Source organism: Carcharhinus amblyrhynchos, chromosome 18 (genome assembly GCF_965287045.1).
Source record: "Carcharhinus amblyrhynchos chromosome 18, sCarAmb.v2.hapA, whole genome shotgun sequence".
Taxonomy (NCBI): Eukaryota; Metazoa; Chordata; class Chondrichthyes; order Carcharhiniformes; family Carcharhinidae; genus Carcharhinus; species Carcharhinus amblyrhynchos.
Window position 1 is genome coordinate 33,225,134 of NC_137341.1, and position 20,545 is coordinate 33,245,678.

Below are 20,545 nucleotides of genomic sequence, written 5' to 3' on the forward strand. Positions count from 1 at the left end.
ACAATGCAAACCTTTCTTGAAGCCCAGAGGTAACCAAGTAAAACCCCAGAACATGCACCGTGTCTGATGCCGGCACCTTTTAGCCTTCCTCGAGATACTTTGCACAGATCACATTTCCATGGTCCCCGCATCAGGTGTTCCATGGAGTACTCGGGTTACCTGTTTGCAATCTAACCTTCAATCCACTCCTAACCTGCCATGTACACAGCACTGAGTCAACACTGAGGCGACTATCTTAGGTCGGAGCCTGTTGCAAGTGTACTCCACCGTGGAAAATTTCTCAGCTTTGACGAAGGGTCATCTAGATTCGAAACGTTGGCTCTATTCTCTCCCCACAGATGCTGTCAAACTTGCTGAGATTTTCCAGCATTTTCTGTTTTTGTTTCTGGAAAAGGTCTCTTTTGTTGTCTACTGTCTTCTTCCAGACTGACTAAATTGTAAGAAGCTCTGCCTATTTTTTGGGGACATTCTTGAGGGGGAAGATGAGCAGCCAGAGGTCATTGAATAATTGGTACCAACGACATAGATAGGAAAAGGGATGAGGTCCTGAAGTGTGAATGTATTTTGATTTGATTTGATTTATTATTGTCACATGTATTAGCATACAGTGAAATGTATTGTTTCTTGAGTGCTATACAGATAAAGCATACCGTACATAGGGAAGGAAACGAGAGCATGCAGGATGTAGTGTTACAGTCATAGTTAGGGTGTAGAGAAAGATCAACTTAATGCGAGCTGGGTCCATTCAAAGATTTGATGACGGCAGGGAAGAAATTATTTTTGAGTTGCTTGGTATGTGTCCTCAGACTTTTGTATCTTTTTCCTGATAGAAGAAGGTGGAAGAGAGCATGTCCAGGGTGCGTGGTGTCCTTGATCATACTGGCTTCTTTTCCGAGACAGTGGGAAGTGTAGACAGTGTCAATGGATGGGAGGCTGGTTTGAGTGATACACTGGGCTTTGTTCATGACCCTTTGTAGTTTCTTAAGGTCTTGGGCAAAGCAGGAGCCATACCAAACTGTGATACAATCAGAAAGAATGCTTTCTATGATGCATCTGTAGAAGTTGGTGAGACTTGTAGCGCACATACCAAATTTCCTCAGTGTCCTGAGAAAGTAGAGGCATTGGTGGACTTTCTTAACTTTAGCATCCACATGGAGAGACCAGGACAGATTTTTGGTGATCTGGACACTTAAAAACTTGAAGCTCTCAACCATTTCTATTTCATCCCCCTTGATGTAGCCAGAGCATGTCCTCCACTATGCTTCCTGAAGTCAATGACTATCTTTTTAATTTTGTTGACATTGAGGGAGAGATTATTGTTGCCATACCAGTTCATCAGATTCTCTATCTCTCTCCTGAACTGTGTGTTGTCATTATTTGAGATCCGACCCATAATGGTGGTAACATCAGCAAACTTCAAAATCGAGTTGGAGGGGAATTTGGCCATACAGTCAGAGGTGGAAAGGAATATATGAGGTGCTGAGTACACAGCCTTATGAAGCACCAGCATAGAGAATGATTATGGAGAAAGTGTTGTTGCCTATCCTTTCTGACTGTGGTCTGTGCGTTAGGAAGTCTAGGATTCAGTTGCAGAGGGAGGAGCCGAGTTCCAGGCCATGAAGTTTGGAGATAAGCCTCATGGGAATAATGGTGTTGAAGGCTGAGCTGTACTCTATAAATAAGAGTCTGATATTGGTGTCTTTGTTATCTAGGTGTTCCAGGGTTGAGGGTAGGGTCAGAGAGATGGCACCTATTGTGGAACTGTTGCAGTGATAGTTGAACTGTAGTGGGTCCTGGCAGTCTGGGAGGCAGGAATTGATCTGTGCCATGACTGACTTTTTGAAGTACTTCATAATGATGGATGTCAGAACCATTGGACGATAGTCATTAAGGCACACTGGATTTTCTTTGGTATCAGGATGATGGTGTCTTCTTGAAGTAGATGGGGACCTCAGATTGATGTAAAGAGAGGTTGAAAGTGTTTACTTGTACCTGTGCCAGCTGGTCCACATAGGGCCCAAATGCTCGTCTGGGTACCTGATCCGGGCCAGTTGCTTTCTGTGGGTGGACTTTTGAGAATGCTGCTCTGACTTTGTCAATGCTCAAAACAGGCATAGAATGCATTTAGCTCATTGGGAAGAGGTGTATTGGAGCCAGGAATTTAGCTGTCTTCATCTTGTAGCCTGTTATGTCTTGCAGACCTTGCCATAAGTTGGCAGGAGTCGTGAGGCTAGCCTGAGAATCTAGCATAATTCAGTAGTGTCTTTTGGCATCTTTGATGAATCTCCATAGATCGTATCTGACTTTCTTGTATAGGTTAGGGTTGCCTGACGTGAGCACCTCAGATCTGGACTTCAGCAGGCAGTGGATATCCCTGTTCATCTATGGCTTCTGGTTGGAAACATGCGGACTTGCTTTCTTTAGCGTATGGCCTTCTGCAGATTTACTAATGAAGTCAGTTACTGTAGTGGCATAATTTTGGTCACAGAGTTTTTAAATACTGACCAATGTACTGACTCTAAGCAACCCTATAGGAGATCACCTGATTTCTCAGATCAACACTGTATGACTTTTTTTGATGGATTCTCCCATTTCAGTTTTTGCTTGTAAGCCGGGAGCAGGAGTACAGCCTTGTGTGGGCGGTTGATAGAGCATTAGGCAAAAGGCTAAAGTGCAGGACCTCGAGGGTAGTACTTTCAGCACGACTGCTAATGCCATGTGCTAGCGAGAGTAGGAATAGGAAAGTTAAGCAAATTAATGTGCTGCTTCAGAGCTGGTGCAGGGGGCAGGGATTTGTGGCTCTTTGTGATGTCTTCTGGGGCATGGGTGACCTGTTCAAGAAAGAAGGGTTACACCTGAACTCGAGGGAGACTAATATCCTGGCAGGGAGATTTATTAGAGCTACTCAGGAGGATTTAAACTCATTTGGCAGGGGGATGGAAGACAGAAGCCAAGGTTAATAGAAGAGAAGGTTACAGCACAAAAATTAAAGAGAGCACATTAAATAGTAAAGGCATTTTCAGTAATCTGTCCTGCTCTTGTCAGACAGATCAGGCAAGAGCGGGGCAGAGATCAAGGGAAATCTAGACTAAACTGTGTTTATTTCAATGCAGAGAGGCCTGACAGGCTAGGCAAATGAATTCAGGGCATGGATGGGACTAGGATGTTGCAGCTATTACTGAAATGTGGCTAAGGGAGGGACAGGACTGACAGCTCAATATTCCAGGATACAGATTCTATAAGAAAGATCGAACAATGGTAAGAGAGGAGGGGGAGTTGCGTTTTTGATTAGGGAGAACATCATGGCAGTACTGAGAGTGAATATTTCTGAGGGTTTGCCCATATTTGAGTCTATATAGGTAGAACTGAGAAATACGAAGGGGGAGATCACTTTGATAAGATTGTACTATAGGTCCCCAAATAGTAAGAGGAAAATTGAGGAGCAAATATGTCGGGAGATTACAGATAACTCCAAGAAAAATAGAGTGGTAATAGTAGAGGACTTTAACTTTCCCAGCATTGACTGGGACAGCCATAGCATTAGATACTTGGGCGGACAGAAATTTGTTGTGTATACTCAGGAGGAATTTCTCATTTTGTATGTGGATGGCCCAACTTGAGAAGGGCAAAACTTGACCCCCTCTTGGGAAATAAGGAAGGGCAGGCGACAGAAGTGTTAGTGAGGGGTCACTTTAGGACCAGTAACCATAATTCCATTAATTTAAAGATACCTATGGAGAATGAGCGATCTTGCCCAGAAGTTAAAATTCTAAATTAGAACAAATCCAATTTTAATGGTATTATTCAGGAACTTTCAAAAGTTGATTGGGGCAGTCCGTTGGCAGCCAAAGGAATGCCTGGTAAGTGGGAGGCTTTCAAAAGTGTATTAAACATCATTCAGGGTAAGCACATTTCTTTTAGAGTGAAGGGCAAGGCTGATAGAAGTAGGGACCCTGGATGACTTGAGATATTGAAGCCCTGGTCAAGAAGAAGAAGGAGGCATATGACATGCTAGGGAGGAAATTCAATATTCCAGGGTACCAATGCTATAAGAAAGATTGAACAGGAAGTAAGAAGAAGGGGGAGTTGTATTTTTGATGCGGGAGAACATCACGGCAGTACTGAGAGGGGATATTTCTGAGGGTTTGCCCATATTAGAGTCTATATGGATAGAACTGAGAAATAAGAAGGGGGAGATCACTTTGATAGGATTGTACTATAGACCCCCATACAGTGAGAGGGAAATTGAGAAGCAAATATGTCAGGAGATTACAGATAATGCAGGTCTCCTATCAGAGATATTTGAATCATTGACAGCCACAGGTGAGGTGCCTGAAGATTGGAGGGTGGTAAATTTTGTGCCTTTGTTTAAGAAGGGCTGCAGGAAATAGTCTGGAAATCAATGTTTGTAGAGGGTAAGTTGTTAGGAAGTATTTTGAAAGACAGGTTCTTCAGGCATTTAGAGAGGCAAGGACTGACTAGGGAAAGTCAGCATGGCTTTGTGAGTGGAAAATCATGACTCATAAATTTGGTTGAGTTTTTTGAAAGGGTAACCAAGAAGTTAAGTTGTGTACATGGATGAGGGCTTTGACAGAATATAACCGTATAGTAGTTGTTGCATAAGGTTAAATTTCACGAGATCCAGGATGAGGTAGCCAATTGGATACAAAATTGGCTTGATGACAGAAGCCAGAGGGTGGTTGTGGAGGGTTGTCTTTCAAGTTGGAGGCCTCTGACCAGCAGTGTACCTTAGGGGTCAGTGCTGGGTCCACTGTTATTTGCCATTTATATTAATGATTTGGATGAGAATTTAGGAGGCATGGTAGTAAGTTTGCAGATGACATCATGATTGGAGGCATATTGGGCAGCGAAGGTTATCTAGAATTGTAACGGGATATTGATCAATTTGGCCAATGGGTTGATGAATGGCAGATGGAGTTTTATTTAGATAAATGCAAGGTGATGCATTTTGGTAGACTGAACCAGGGCAGGATTTACTCAGTTAATGGTAGGGTGTTGAGGAGAGTTACAGAACAAAGAGATCTAGGGGTATAGGTTCATAGCTCCTTGAAAGTGGAGTCACAAATGGACAGGATGGTGGAGAAGACATTTGGCATGCTTGGTTTCATTGGTCAGAACATTGAATACATAGGTTGGAATGTCTTGTTGAGGTTGTACAAGACATTGGTAAGGCCACATTTGGAATAGTGTGTATACTCACTGTGGGAGGCTGGAATAGGAATAGTGTGTATACACACTATTCCAAATGTGATCACTCTATTGTAGAAAGGATATTATTAAACTAGAAAGAGTGCAGAAAAGATTTACTTGGATGCTACTGAGACTTGATGGTTTGAGTTATAAGGAGAGACTGGATAGACTGGGACTTTTTTTCCTGGAGTGTAGGAGTTTAGGGGTGATTTTATAGAGGTCTATAAAATAATGAGGGGCATAGATAAGGTAGATAGTCAACATATTTTCCCGAAGGTAGGGGAGTCTAAAACTAGACGGCATATGTTTAAGATGAGAGAGAGATACAAAAGGTTTCAGGGGCAATCTTTCCACACAGAAGGCAGTGAATGTCTGGAACAAGCTGCCAGAGGTAATAGTAGAGGTGGGTACAATTTGTCTTTTAAAAAGTATTTAGACTGTTACATGGGCAAGATTGATATAGAGGGATATGGGCCAGAAGCAACAATTTGGACTAGCTTAATGATAAAAACTGGGCGATATAGACAAGTTGGGCAGAAGGGTCTATTTCCATGCTGTAAACCTTTATGACTCTTATGTCTATCATCCTGAGTCAAATACTCTGTTTTTATCTCTGTCACTTAGATTGAGGCCCAGATGCGGAACTGTACCATGTTTAGTGTTAGAGAGAAGACAGCATTAGGCAGTTGTGGTTGATTATTATTGAGTTTGCATTTTAAAGGTTTGACGATCTTTAAATGGAAAAAAACAATGAAAGGAGGTTTTAAAGAACAGTCCTTTCAATTCAGATTTCATATTTCAATATGCAAATACATAAAGAATTTATATTTCCATAGCACCTTTCACGAATGATTACAAGATGTCCCGAAGTGCATACAGCCACTTTTGAAGTATAGTCGCTGCGGTAATTAGGGTATTCAGCAGCCAGTTTGCAACCAGCAAGATCCCACAAACAGCAAGTGCAGAGGAGATTCCTTGGATGATGTCTAGGCTAGCGTGTTTCAGCTATGAAGAGAGACTGGCAAGGCTGGGGTTGGTTTCCTTAGAGCAGAGGGGGTTTATGATTGAGGTGTACAAAATCAAGAGGGACATAGCTAAGTAGAATGTTTCCACTTAGTAGAAGGGTCAGTAGCCAGAGTACATAGATTTAAGGCGAGGGGATTTGAGGAAAAAGATTTTCAACCAGTGGGAATCTAGAACTCACTGCCTGAAAGGGTGGTAAAGGCAGAACCCTCACAACATTTAAGAAGCATTTAGTTGAGCATTTAAAATGCCATAGTATACAAGGCTATGATCCAAGTGCTGGAAAATGGGATTAGAATAGATAGGTTTTTGATGGCCAGCACAGACATGATGGGCCAAAGGATTTCCTTCTGTGCCGCAAAACTCTAATGCTGTAATTCTACCATCTCACCTGCCACGGAATCAGAGTGGGCTAGAGTGGACAACGGAACTGTCCATTGACCTCGGGTGGGAATTTCCAGTCTCGCTCAAGTGAGGCCGTAAAATCCCACCCTATAACAATGTGACAATGACTAAATTATCTACTTTTAGTGAAATTGGTTAAGGGTTAAATATTAGCCAGGACAATATTAGCCAGAGAACTCCCTTGCCTCTCTTGAAATAATGTCATGGATCTGTTACAACAACTTGAGAGGGCAGACTAGGTCTCAGTTTAACATTCCAACAGTGCGGCACTGCATTGTCTAAATTATGTGCACAAATGCTAGAGTGGAGTTTTAACCTTTAACCTTCTGACTCAGAGGCAAGAGTGTAAGCAACTGAGCAAACAGAAAAAGAAAGGCAATTATCTCATAAAGGAAGTGAAAATAGACAAGCTATAAGTGGTGGTTCTCTGCTGTTCTATAAGCTTTCCCTCACCAACAGCAATTAAACTTTGCAACAGTTGGATTTTGATAGTTTTAAAGGAACAGTTCCACCTCAAGACAGCTCCACCTTAGCAGTTGAATATGCCTTGTGCGTAATACATCAGATTCTTGTCATTATGAGACAGGCTCTCATCTGAATTAATGAACAATACCACGAAAGATCATCTAGTATGAGGGGTAGAGTTTACTGGGTTGGAATGGTTCTCCTGCTCTCACGCTGTAACTTAAGAGACTCCATTGAAGAAATTACCTGTACTTTTTTATTGGTTCATGGGATGCAGACAGTGCTGCATTTATTGCGCATCCCTAATTGTCTTTGAGGAGGATGTAGTGAGTTGCTTTCTCGAACCACTGCAGTAAGTACATGGTGTGTAGATACACCCACAGTGCTGTTAAGAAAATAATTCCAGGATTTTGATCCAATGACAGTGAAGGATTCAGGATATGTATGACATCAAAGGATATGGGGATAGCACAGGAAGGTGATGTTAAGTAGATGATCAGCCATGATCTAATTGAATGGCAGAATAGGCTCAATGGACCAAATGGTCGATTCCTGCTTCACTGAATTTTGTTGGAGCTGCACTGACTCAGGCATGTGGAGGGTATTCTACATTCTAGGCCTTGTGCCTAGTAGATGGTGGACAAACTTTGGAGAGTCAGGAAGTGGGTTAATGGCTGCAGGATTCCTAGTCTCTGAGCTACTCCTTAACGATTATATTTATACAGTTCATCCAGTTTAGTTTCTAGTCAAACATTGATGGTATCAATGCCAGCAGATGTCAAGGGGTAATGGTTAGATTCTCTCTTGTAGAGTTAAGTCATTGCCTGGCATATGTGTGGCGTGAATTTTTTTATGGTGTTTCCATGATATTCCTACTCTTGTCCTAGTGGATGGGAGGTTGTGAGGCTGAACAATGCACAGGAAGTGGCTTTGGTGAGTTGCCACATTGTTTTCTGTTGTTTGTATATACTTCAGTCACAGTGCACCTATGGTTAGGAGGGAGGATACTGATTCCCGGTGGTATAGACACCAGGTGTAACACAGCAATTGGATTGTAAGATAGTGTTATTTTCTCTAGTGAATAGTCTAGAAAATATCCATTAACTATTTTGACATTTTTTGTATCCAGTTTTTCCACCTCAATAACTTGACTTGTTTTCAAACTCTTTTTTCTAGTTCTGTGACTGGATGATTGTTCTATTATTATGGTTAACATCTTTCATTTATCTCATCCCCTGGGCCTTTTTTGAAAGTCTTCTCGCTTAACCTGTTTATGGAAATTTCCTTCTTTATTTCTCGAGGGACAGTGTTACGGAAGAATAATTAGAATGTTTTGTATGTGGCCTCATAGGATTTTGTTTCTTTTAGTAAACAACAAAAAGTGCCATCAGCTCACCTGCTCTGTCTTTGGAGTCATCTCTCCATCTCCTCATCCTATCCTGACGGTGTTGGGTACACTTGGGACACAGTTTTACAATTGCAGGCAACCCTCTGGTACTTTGCCAAAATGACTAATCCTCCATGTCAAAGGTTATTTAGCAGTGGGTGCAATGCCAGAACCAAGCTCAAATCCGAGGTTCAAACATGCATGCTTTTCAACAGAGGTCACTAGCTTGTATGACCAGCAGCAGGAATTCAGCTGCTTTTCAGCCATTAAATGCACCACTATCCCTGAACCTGAAATTGATTACACCTTGTGTTTTCACCTCCTTCCCCCCCAAGGGTTCAGTTACTGGGAATGTTGTCTATGCTACACCTCCGCTGTGTCCTAATTCACAAGAGCTGTTTGCTTCAACAGATTTCTATCATTGCACAATGTCATTGTTTCTGATGTCAGGCATTTACTGCAATGCACAGCTGTGAAATTCAGTTCTGTAACTGCCTGTGACAAGGTGCGAGGAGGGTGGAAGGAAGGAAGCAAAATAATGGGCTCAGCTGTGTTGCAACTCATTAGTGATGCCTTTCCAATGTACTGCAGCAGCATGGATTACCCATGGATTACACTAAATAGCAAGCTACAAGTTTTTTGGGGAAGTTTATGATAGTTGTATCATATCTAGCTAAAGACGTATACTTTTCAAGGATGTTTAAGACAGTCTTTCTTGGCCAACTCAGCAAAGACTATAGAAACAACCTGGGAACCTCTGGGCTGAGGAATGTTTAACCACAGAGCTCCGTGAGATGGCGAGGCCAAAATGGGTATTTAATCGCAGATAAATGCTTTGATTCAGCACGAGAGCTCACTACAGCCCACATTACAGTTAGCTAACCTTAAACAGGATTTGATCTCATCCCAATAAAATTTAAAATAGATTATTCTGAGAGGAGTTCATAACTCTATTTTGCACTGTCAGGTTACTGTCCCCAGTCCACAGAGGATCTATGACAGTGACTATAATACTGAAAGGTGAAATGGAAGTTTTTGTTCTGTAACAGTGTATTGCATAGATGCTTTGTATGCAAACTATTTAACATATTAAAATTTTTTAACATTTATTATTTATTAGTTGTCACAAGTAGCCTTACATTAATACTGCAATGAAGTTACTGTGAAAATCCCCTAGTTGCCACACTCCAGTGCCTGTTCAGGTACACCGGAGGGAGAATTTAGCATGGCCAATGCACCTAACCAGCACATCTTTCAGAGTAGTCAAAGCTGTATTATGAGAGAATCACAAGGCAATAATGCTAGCTTCATATTAAAATGAACTTTCTCAGTGGGAGAGTGAGTGTGTGTAAAGTTGCTTTGAGCGCATTTATGAGTGTCTTTACCATCAACCAATCTTCCAATAAGCCACATTAAAAAACACTTGTTCCACAAATAGAAACGTAAGAAATATTTATGGCACAGGAGGCCATTTGGCCCACTGTATCCATGCCATCTGAAAAAGAGCCATAGTCTAATCCCATTTTCTAGCTCTTGGTCTGCAGCCCTGTAGGTTACAGCACTTCAAGTGCCTATCAAAGTATTTATTTAAATATGAAAAGAGTGTTTGCCTTGACAGCGTCACAATCAGTGAGTTCTAGAGTCGCACTACCCTCTCAGTGAAAAATTACTCAACGGCCCCTTAGTCCTTCCACTTTAAATCCATCCCCTCTGGTTATTGACCTCTCTGTGAAAGAAAATAAGTTCTTCCTGTCCACTCTACTAGATAGATTTATGCACCTCAATAAAACTTGCAACGTCCTCTCTTGTTCTGAAGAAAACAATTCCACCTTATCCAGTCTTTTCTCATATCAAAAAAAATCCTATTCCTGGCAACATCTGATAAATCTTTTCTTGTATTCTCTTAAATCCTTCCAGTAACATGATGACAAAGAACTACATGTGGAACAAAGGTTTATCCAACAATTGTAGCACAACTTACATCATATAAAGCACACATGACAAAGTGCTAGAAATTACACATAACCCTAATAGTTAATATCCTTCCCCAGGCTAATATTTACCTTTATTTGACAAGTACTATATTTGTGAAAGGCTATTATAGACTGTAATTGACAAGATCCTCAACCTGGCTACAGGAACACAACAACATTTAGTCCCTCAAGTCAATCAGCTAGATCGTTGCTGCTCTGTTCCTCAATTCCATTTACCTGTCTTTGTTTCATATTCCTGATACCCAACAAAAATTTATCAATTTCAGTCTTGAAAATTTCAATTGACTCCCAGCAGCCACAGCCTTTTGGGAGAGAATTCCAGATTTCAAATATCCTTTTGGTGGAAAAGCTGTCCCTGATCTCACTCTTGAATAGCCTGGCTTTAATTTTGAAATAATGTTCTGTCTCCAAGTAAGCTGGGAGGTTGCTCTCGGAATCAGTCCATAATGATAATCCTCACAGTGCAGAAGAGGGCATTCAGCCCATCGAGTCTGCACTGGTTCTTTGAGTATCTCACCCAGGCCTTCTCCCCATAACCCCACACAGTTACCATGGCTAAACCCAAGTTAATCTTCGGACTGTGGGAGGAAGCCCAGACAGAAACGACGAAAATGTGCACCCTCCACACAGACGGAAACCCACTCCGGGTCCCTGATGTTGTGAGACGGCAATGCTAACCGCTGTGCCACCCCAATCTGGGGCAACATTCAGCATCTTCACCGCTGTGTCCCAATGGCTCCCACTAAACCAACTCACTTAAAACTGAGCCTCGAAAGACCCCCGGTGTAGAATGGAGCCCGGGGGAGGGGGTATTCGGTTGTTCCATTTAGGATTCTGGGTGTTTTGGGCCAGGCCCCGGGAGTGAGGACGAGGATGAGACAGCACTGCTGAGGCCGCGGTTTCCATGTCAACCCACACACGTCACATCCTGTCCCCGCAAGGGCGTGGTGACGTCATATCTACCAACCGGATACCGCTCGCAGGTAACCCGGATGTTTAGGGGTTTGTCGCTGACTTTATGTCTCCCCTTGAGTGTCAGGGTCAGGTTCCTGACCTCCGAATCCCGGGCCCGGTGACTGACTGACTGCCGCCGTCTGTGCTGGGTAGCTATGGTCGCTGTGAGCCGCAGCTGTCAGCAGTGAAATCCCCTGGAGATGCCGCCCACGAAAGGCGAGGAGAGCGCGGGGCCACAGAGCCGGATGGAGGACATGGAGATGGACGGAGAAGCCGTTAGGTTTGTGCGTGAGTCCGGAGCAACCCGAGCGGGCTTTCATTAAACTGGAATCAGCCTTCCGCAGTTCCCCCGGTGCTGTTACTACCCGTTCCCGCTCCCAGTCCCCCGCTCCCCCTGGTTTTCTCCGTATCCAATGCCCCCAGCACGTGACTCCATCCCTTGATTCTCCCATTCTCCCCTCAGGAAGTAGGAATGCTCCAAATTCTGTTCCCTAGCTACTTTCTCCATTGTGCTCCCTGGCAACAGTATGAGATTAAGCAAATCACATCATAACCTTGGTGTTACATAAGAACATAAGAAATAGGAGCAGGTTTAGGCCAACTAGCCCTTCGAGCCTGCCCCGCCATTCAATAAGATCATGGCTGATCTGTCGTGGCTCAGTTCCACATTCCTCCCCTCTCCCCATAACCCTTAATCCCCTCTCCCCATAACCCTTAATCCCCTCTCCCCATAACCCTTAATCCCCTCTCCCCATAACCCTTAATCCCCTCTCCCCATAACCCTTAATCCCCTCTCCCCATAACCCTTAATCCCCTCTCCCCATAACCCTTAATCCCCTCTCCCCATAACCCTTAATCCCCTCTCCCCATAACCCTTAATCCCCTCTCCCCATAACCCTTAATCCCCTCTCCCCATAACCCTTAATCCCCTCTCCCCATAACCCTTAATCCCCTCTCCCCATAACCCTTAATCCCCTCTCCCCATAACCCTTAATCCCCTCTCCCCATAACCCTTAATCCCCTCTCCCCATAACCCTTAATCCCCTCTCCCCATAACCCTTAATCCCCTCTCCCCATAACCCTTAATCCCCTCTCTTATCAAAAACCCATCAACCCGCGTCTTAAAAATATTTAGCGAGGTAGCCTCCACCACTTCAACGGGCAGAGAATTCCAGAGATTCACCACCCTTTGAGTGAAGAAGTTCCTCCTCAACTCCGTTCTAAACCGCCCCCCCCCTTTATCTTGAGGCTGTGCCCCCTAGTCCTACTATCCTTTCTGAGCGGTAAGAGTCTCTCCACCTCTATCCTATCCATCCCATTCATCATCTTATACGTCTCAATGAGATCTCCCCTCATTCTTCTAAACTCTAACGAGTACAAGTCTAGCTTATTCAGCCTCTCCTCATAGCTCAACCCCCTCAACTCCGGCATAGCCTTGAGACGTTTTTGATATCCTCAGATCGGGCCAAAGGGAGAAATGTCTTGCCCACTTTTTGCGAGAGCAACATTCTTGATTGCTGCATGTGCAAGGCACCAAGAAGCTGATAACTGCAACAAGGGAAGGAAATTCTGTTCCTCGAGCCAGTTCTGATTTTCAGTGTCTGCTCTTGGGCAATTAAACTGGTTTTCTTAGTTAGAGGGGGCACATAGATAGATGGTTTGGGAAAGGCATCTTGTTGGAGAGAGTGCTTCATGTATTAATGCTGATCCTTGATCTTGGAGTGCTTGTTGAGCCTGACACAGATAGCAATGAATTCCATTTACCTCTTTTTCAGTAGCAATAAACAACCTTCTGTCTCACTCTCTCTGTGTTTGCTCATGTTCTTGACTCCACTCTGACTCCACCCCCACCCCAACCCCAATCTCCTCCTCTAATTGTTCTCCTTCCTCCCGCCACAACAGTAGCACCGACCTTTCGGAGATCTTGAAGGAAGGAACAAAGGAATCTCATGATCGAGCAGAGAACACTCAGTTTGTGAAGGAATTCCTGAAAGGCAAGATTCGCCGAGAACTGTTTGAGGTGGGGCTGATCACGGTCTGTGCTGTCTGTCTGCTCTAGCAGTCAAGTTATGAGGACTTTCCTGCAGATTGATTGTGTAGCAAGAGATGAGCAGCAATGGCTGTGGGCATGGAAAGGGTGACGCTGGGGCATAATAGGTTTGATGCCACCAGGAACTGTTGTGGGGAGTGAGTGGAAGAATTGACCAATTGACCTATGCAGGATTTGGATGCTTCATTGTGTAGTTACATGAATATTGACTGTTCTGGAAGGGCTCAGCTCAGCACACTACCATTTAAATGGAAGTATTTATTGTCAAAATCCATTGTGAACAGGGCCCCTCAGGGTGGATGGGTTCCCAGGTTCCATTGCTACCAATCACTCAGCCTCTAGCACTCAAACCTGCTGCCAGTCACTCAGACACTATCACTATGCCAAGTCATTTGAATCCATGTGGAATGGGGGATGAGTTGACAATCCACGGGGTTTGTAAGGTTTTAGTTTTACTGCCCCAGCAGAATTGGCTGTTCAGAGATCCTTATTGCAATAAGCTGTCCACTCCTCAAACTGTTGAAACGTTCGCCTGCTTTGTTGGCATTAATGTCCTAGTAACTAACAGCTTCAGGCAGTGTAGAATAGAGCTAAGTAGAGGAGGCACCAGGCTTCACCTCTGTCCCCTGATCAAACTTGAATTTTGTGTTTAGATTCACTGTGTCAACTGAGGTTCATAAGCTATTGTTTTCACCTCAGTTGATAGCATTCAAGTCCCATGCCAGAATTTCACAAAACTCTAGACTGCCATTTTGGTGCAATACTGAGGGCATGCTGCAGTGTTGGAGGGGCAGTGCTGAGGGAGCATTGCAGTGTTAGGAGTGGTAGTATTGAGTGAGCACTGTACTGTCAGGTGGCTGGTGCTGTGGGGGAGCTGCACTGTCTGAGGCTGGCACTGCGTGTCAGTGTTTTGGGAGCACTGCACAGTTGGAGGGTCCGCGCTGTGGGTGGCATGCACAGTAAGAGCGTCCAGGCTGAGGGGGTACCACACTGTCGGATGGTTGGTGCTGTTAGAGTGCCACACTGTTGGAGGTTCGGCACTAAGGGAGTGCTGCAGTGTCAGAAGGGTGGTGCTGAGGGCATGCTGCATAATTGAAGGGACTGCATGGTCAGAAGTTAGTGCGTTGGGTGCCAGACAGTGGGGCAACACAGGGGAACTGCATGGTCGATGGAGTGGTACTGGGGTGGGTACAACATGGTTGGAGGGGGCAACACTGCAGGGGGAATGGCATGGTTGGAGGGCTGGCACTGCATGGTCAGATATGCCATCTTTCAGATGAGCTGTTTAACTGAAGTACAATGTGCCCTGTGAAGTGGCTAATATTTATCTCTGAACCAATGCCATAAAAACAAGTTACCTGGTCTTTTTCACATTTGCTGTTTGTTGATCTTGCTTTGCACAGATTGGCCACCGCATTTCCTACATCAAAATAATGATTACAGTTCAGAAGTACTTTATTATCCATAAAATACTTTGAGATGTCCTGAGACCGTGAAAGGCACTGAAGAAATGCAGATCTTTGCATGAAATCCCGTTCTGCTTTAATGCCTCAGAACAATGAGCTAAACATGCACCAAGAGTTGGGATTTTCGATTTGTGCAGGCATAATGTGGCCTGATCACGCACCATTGGAGGAGCCTCTCCTGTTTGTCATTTCCCTACCACTTGTCGTAGGGGCAGCAGGGCACAGTGGTTAGCACTGCTGCCTCACAGTGCCAGGGAGCCAGCTGCGATTCCTGGTTTGGGTCACTGTCTGTGTGGAGTCTGCATGTTTTCTGTGCGTGGGTTTCCCTGGGTGCTTCTGTTTCCTCCCACGGTCCGAAAGATATGCTGGCTAGGTGCATTGGCCATGCTGAATTCTCCCTCAGTGTATCCCAACAGGTGCCAGAGTATGGTGACTAGAGGATTTTCACTGTCACTTCATTATAGTATTAATGTAAACCTACTTGTGTCTAATAAATTAACTTAACTTTGGGTTTGGGAGAGTGAAGCAGCAAGCAGTGGGGACTGGGAGAGGTAAGCAAGAGTCAGGGAGCAGGAATTAAGTGGGAAGAGTTGGCACATCTTTTAGATTTTTAATGTATTTTGTTGCACATTAGAAATATGAGCAGTATTTCAACTTATAAGGTAATGTGTTTGACATGATTGTTCCAACTGCAGCTTTTACATTGGTTGTAACTTAATGTGAGGAATTATCATGTTTCATAAGGATTAGGGGCAAGTCGGTTGTGACAATGAATGTGGTGATTGAGCTGCTTGTCAGAAGAGAATGGTCATTCTGCAGCTGAAATTCCAAGCGTGTTTTTGAATCTGTTGCACCCAGATTGGGGATTGATGAACAGGGCAACATCAGCAACCTGGGCTAGGAATCTGTCAGGGTTCCTGCTATTTTTTTTTTAATAGCCAGTGATCCCCGTTGGAAAGACCAAGGGTGAGGACAGAGTTAGATTTGGTCTCAATGTCTCATTTCCACCCCCCTCGTGTTTTGTGTAACTTGCCATTCTAACCTAGCAATGGCTGTTGGGGTTGACTTATTTTGGAATAGCAGGTGCCTCTGGGAGGAGGATAGCAGATTAGCAAAGCTAACTGGATTTGGTGCTCTGAGCTATTCCATCATTGCTGCTACCTTGTGTTACAGTTGGGTACGGTCGCCCTCTACTTCACCTATTCTGCCCTGGAGGAGGAGATGGATAAAAATGCAGAACATCCTGGCTTTGCTCCCCTTTACTTCCCACTTGAGCTGCATCGCAAGGATGCTCTGGCGAAGGACTTGGAATACTTCTTTGGGGAAGATTGGCAGGACCAGATCAAGTGTTCAGAGGCTACGGCAAAATATGTAGAGAGGATCCATCACGTGGGGGAGCATGAACCCGAGCTGCTAGCAGCACATGCCTACACCCGTTACATGGGTGATCTGTCAGGGGGACAGGTACTGAAGAAAGTGGCACAGAGAGCCTTGCACTTGCCGAGCAATGGAGAGGGTGTGCAGTTCTACACCTTTGACAACATTTCCAACCCTGCTCGCTTCAAGCAGCTGTACCGATCACGGTTGAACACTCTGGAGACCAGCAGGGAGACCAAGGAGAGAATTGTGGAAGAAGCCAACCGAGCTTTTCGCTTCAACATGGAGGTGAGTGTTACTGAGGGCTGTTAATGAGGAGTACAATTTCCTCTCCCAAACCTAGTGTGGCCTTCTGTCTCATCTAAACAATTGTGTCACAAGATGCAGCAAGATCCAGGGTACTTTTATAAAGTAAGGCTCAGATAAATCATGTAGTAACATGCAGAAAATCAGGAGCAGGAAATGGAAGAAACATCTTGGGTTGCAACCTTTTGTAGGATTACTACCTGCTTCTTAAATGTCTTGACACAAAACCTTGTCCACTTTCTCCAACTGTTTCTCTGCTGCTTTCTGCCTTAATTATGATTTCTAATGTTTTTTTTTCTCATTACTCCTTTCTCCCTGTTGCAGGAATTCAGACAGTGGAGCCCATTAGCCCTGTGCTGACTATCCCACATCCCAGTTAAGCAAGCCTTTAATTTTTAAAATTATTATTCTTATTTTAAAATCCTCCTGTGGCCTTGCTCCCAGCCCTAATCTCCTGTAGTCCAGAGCCCTTGGATATTTGCACTCCTAATTCTGGCCTCTTGAGTAGCCCGATTTTAATCACTTCATCATTGGGGTTGTGTCTTCAGTTGCCTTGACCCTAAAATCTTTAGTTCCCTGATTATTCCTCTCTGCCTCTTTATTATTTTCCCCTCCTTAAGACACTATTTGTAATCAACTTCTTTGGTCAATTCTTTGTGACTCTGTGTTGGTTTTTGTTTGATAACAATCCTGTGAAATGCCCTGGGGTGTTTTACTACATTAAAGATATGATATAAATTATTAAATGAACAGAATGTTTCTCCTCTCTTGTCTATATAATAATGAGCAAATTTCCACAACATCCCCTCAGACAATTGAATGCTGTATTTGGGACAATGAGGAGGCTTTCTGAGCCTGTATTGATGTTTACTGGAACTGCTAGTGGCTGCGAGAACAGACAGCCTCTGTTACATTGAGTGAACAGTTATTCTCTGCAGTTAAAACCTCTGCCAGTTTTGTTTCCAAAGGCCCTACCTGTCCAACTGGCACATTCTGTATTCAAAGATTCTGCCAACTAATAACTTCTCTGCTTTAATTGCAAATTCCCACAGGTTTTTGAGGAATTAGATAAGTTTGGAAAAACCCTGGGGGAAGTGGTGCAGGCATCTGGAGTCCCGCTCCATGATGGGAAAGGAGATGCTCGGAAGTGCCCATTCTATGCTGCAAAAGGTACAGAAGTCTGTCATTTGGGTACCATTCTGAGAGAAATGCAATTTAGGGATGGAGGAGGGGAAAAGCTCTAACTGTGATTGGAGGGGATTCCAAATTGTAATTGAAGGAAGAGTTGTTGGGGGGTGAATCTTGTACCGAAACTGGGTTGGGTATTCCAGACTCTGATTACAGAAAGATGATGAAGGGGATCCAGAATCTGATTGAAGGAGAATGGTTCAGAGATCCCATAAATTAGCAATTAGATGTTCCTGTGGATTATCACAACACCCAATCACAAATGAACCTCTGTCAGTCTTCAGCCTCAAGTGGAAATGGTTTTCTATGTCCTTAAGCCATTTTATACCAAGGGTCCACCTCACTAACATCTGAACAAGCAACTGTCTGAGAGCCCAAGGTGACAGCCAACTGCTGGCACCAGTGGGTGGGACAGCCTGCTGATGTTTGAGTGGACTTGCAGACTTGATTTGCATTCCTATGATGTAATGTACTTGGTGTATTTCGTTGGTGCCCCAGGATTGTAATCTGCAGGTCTATGAAATGCACATGACAATCTGTGTCTTGATTAATCCTTTGGCCATCTTTCTCTCTCCAGGCAATGGTGAAATAGGATGCCCGTTGCATTCTGTGATGGCCATGGTGCAGAGCTGTCCATTTCAGCTGGTCCTAGCTGCTCTTCTAGCACTCACTGCTGGCTGGTATCTGCTGTGAGGTTTACAACCAGAGACACAGACTGTCCAATGGAAGTGATGCAAACATCTCCCCATAATAATACCCACCCTGCACTTCCTTACCCAGAGTAGCTGATCTGAGATTTAATACCTACTTCAACTCCTTTCCCTTTGCAGTATTTGGCCTTGGGCACAGGCTTGTTAATGCAGCTCTTCTGTATTGTTTAATGTTCAGATATGTACCACTCTAATGGCGTTGGCTGAGCAAGGTGTAAATATGATTTGGAATGCAGAATCCCACCTGCGACTGCCTCTTTGAATTGTACAGTGTCCTCATTGTCACTACTTGTAGCTGTTTTTGGAGAAACTGAGACTTTCCAATTTATTTTGAAGGAGCACAGTTGGTTACTATAATTGATCAAAAACCTCACATCCCAATATGTACCTCACAGATAAGATGTATCTAACCACAATGACCTCACTTTGAGAAAGAATTATTGGCAAACTCTGGTTCAGCACTTGCCTCCCTGTGGATCCAGGCCCAGTTGACCCTGCTAGATGTTGCCTGATTGGGATGCAATTATATGTAACATTGTGTGATATTCCACTTTCTTTAATCAATGATTGGACCTGAGTAATTTCAGTAAGTTTGCTCTTTATCAAATGTATTTATGCACTTGACTATTAAACATTCTAACACGTCTCTGGCAAAATGTCTTTATTTACACTGACTGTACTTTGTATGGAAATTACAGCACAAACAAGCAATGCAGTCTAAGTTGTCTACGCTGGTGTGTGTCATACAAAGCTTTTCATCCTATTGCCTACCTTATCCTTTCATTTTCTCGTTTATCTAGCTTTCCCTGTACTATTCAGCTGTAGTAGCAAGTTTTCATATTCTTTCCACTCCTGTAATTTCTCTGGATTTAATCAGATTTAAATTAGTATTTTAATTAAAAAATCAGTATCTAATGTTGAAGTTACAGGCATATTGCTGCTGCACAAAATAGAATCCAGTATAAGCTGAAATTCTAAGTTAATGTTTGCTTTCAAATAGGAAACCGGGGGTGTGATCTGAATGTCAGCATTTGTTGGTTGTTGGTACAGAATATCCAACATAATGCAAACCCTCCATTACCTGAAATTATTAATGTACATTGGGCTTCTTAGTCACAAAAATAACCTGCCCACCAGTTTTTACTTAACCAGGAAGGCACAGGCACTTTAATTTCTGGCCTAAGATAACTAAATGAATGTTGTACATACATAAGAATAGAGAAATTACTGGCCATGCAAGACACAACATTCATTAAGTTTAACTTCTACCAGCCTGGTTGTGGCAAAATGTGATAGTGGAGTTGTTAACTAATCCTAACACTGTTAATCAACAAGCTGTCAGATCCACAGGTCCAAAGTCAACAGATATCAGTTTCCAAATTGTTGGTTTTTGAAAGAAAATTAAACCAGCTGATATACTGTTTCTACTTTTTCCTTTGGGAAAAAGACCGACCACAATGTTTCTCACAGTGGTATTTAAGTATTGTAACTACAATGTACATCTGCTGCATAAGGCAACACAATTTTGTTGGCCAGATGGACAAACTGTTGTTTGAAAAAGGGAAAACAAAATTGAAGTTTCCTACCTCTGACATGTCAGTTAAATACTCAGTCAGTACAGCAATGGGTAGCAGGTAGACCCTATGCTGCATACCAGGGCAACAGCTATTCTTATGTTGACAGAACTCCCAGTTGGTGGACCCTTAAGCTCACATACTGGATAGTAATTACTGAAATCTTCCTGATGAGAAGATTGCACAGCTTCACATTGTTAAAAAGTAGAGAATGACTACAGACAATTGGACCTAACTGTTAAATATATTGGACCATTCTGGGGATAGTAACAGTCTGCTCACAGCAATTCTGGAGTTCAAAGTGACTTCCTACCCAAATTCTCCAACTAAAAGCCACTACTGCCTGTATCTGCAATGAAGAAAATCTAGAGTAAAATAGAGAAACCCTCCAAGCAGCTAAAGGAACATGTAACCAATTGAAGAAAAACGCCTAAC

The 20,545-nt window shown here is 43.4% G+C and overlaps 1 protein-coding gene across 2 annotated transcripts; it reads left to right on the forward strand.

Moving 5' to 3' along the window:
• Window positions 1-11,447: 11,447 nt before the first annotated feature.
• On the forward strand, window positions 11,448-19,182 carry hmox2b (heme oxygenase 2b). Of its 2 annotated transcripts, none has more exons than XM_080206721.1 (5): window positions 11,448-11,719; window positions 13,345-13,459; window positions 16,129-16,620; window positions 17,691-17,808; window positions 18,404-19,182. In XM_080206721.1, exons 1-5 carry the CDS (start codon window positions 11,640-11,642, stop codon window positions 18,517-18,519), a joined length of 921 nt encoding a protein of 306 aa, XP_080062847.1. In that variant the 5' UTR covers window positions 11,448-11,639; the 3' UTR covers window positions 18,520-19,182. The 2 variants fall into 2 exon arrangements, with proteins under 2 accessions (XP_080062847.1, XP_080062846.1); XM_080206720.1 differs by having other exon boundaries at window positions 11,449-11,719; window positions 13,342-13,459.
• Window positions 19,183-20,545: the final 1,363 nt, after the last annotated feature.

Excerpts from the sequence above, each read along its gene's own strand:
- hmox2b (XM_080206720.1), top strand. The coding sequence starts at position 11,640 with ATGCCGCCCACGAAAGGCGAGGAGAGCGCGGGGCCACAGAGCCGGATG. Across the intron at positions 16,621-17,690 it reads CTTTTCGCTTCAACATGGAG|GTTTTTGAGGAATTAGATAA; the intron begins GTGAGTGTTACT and ends AAATTCCCACAG. Across the intron at positions 17,809-18,403 it reads CCCATTCTATGCTGCAAAAG|GCAATGGTGAAATAGGATGC; the intron begins GTACAGAAGTCT and ends TTCTCTCTCCAG.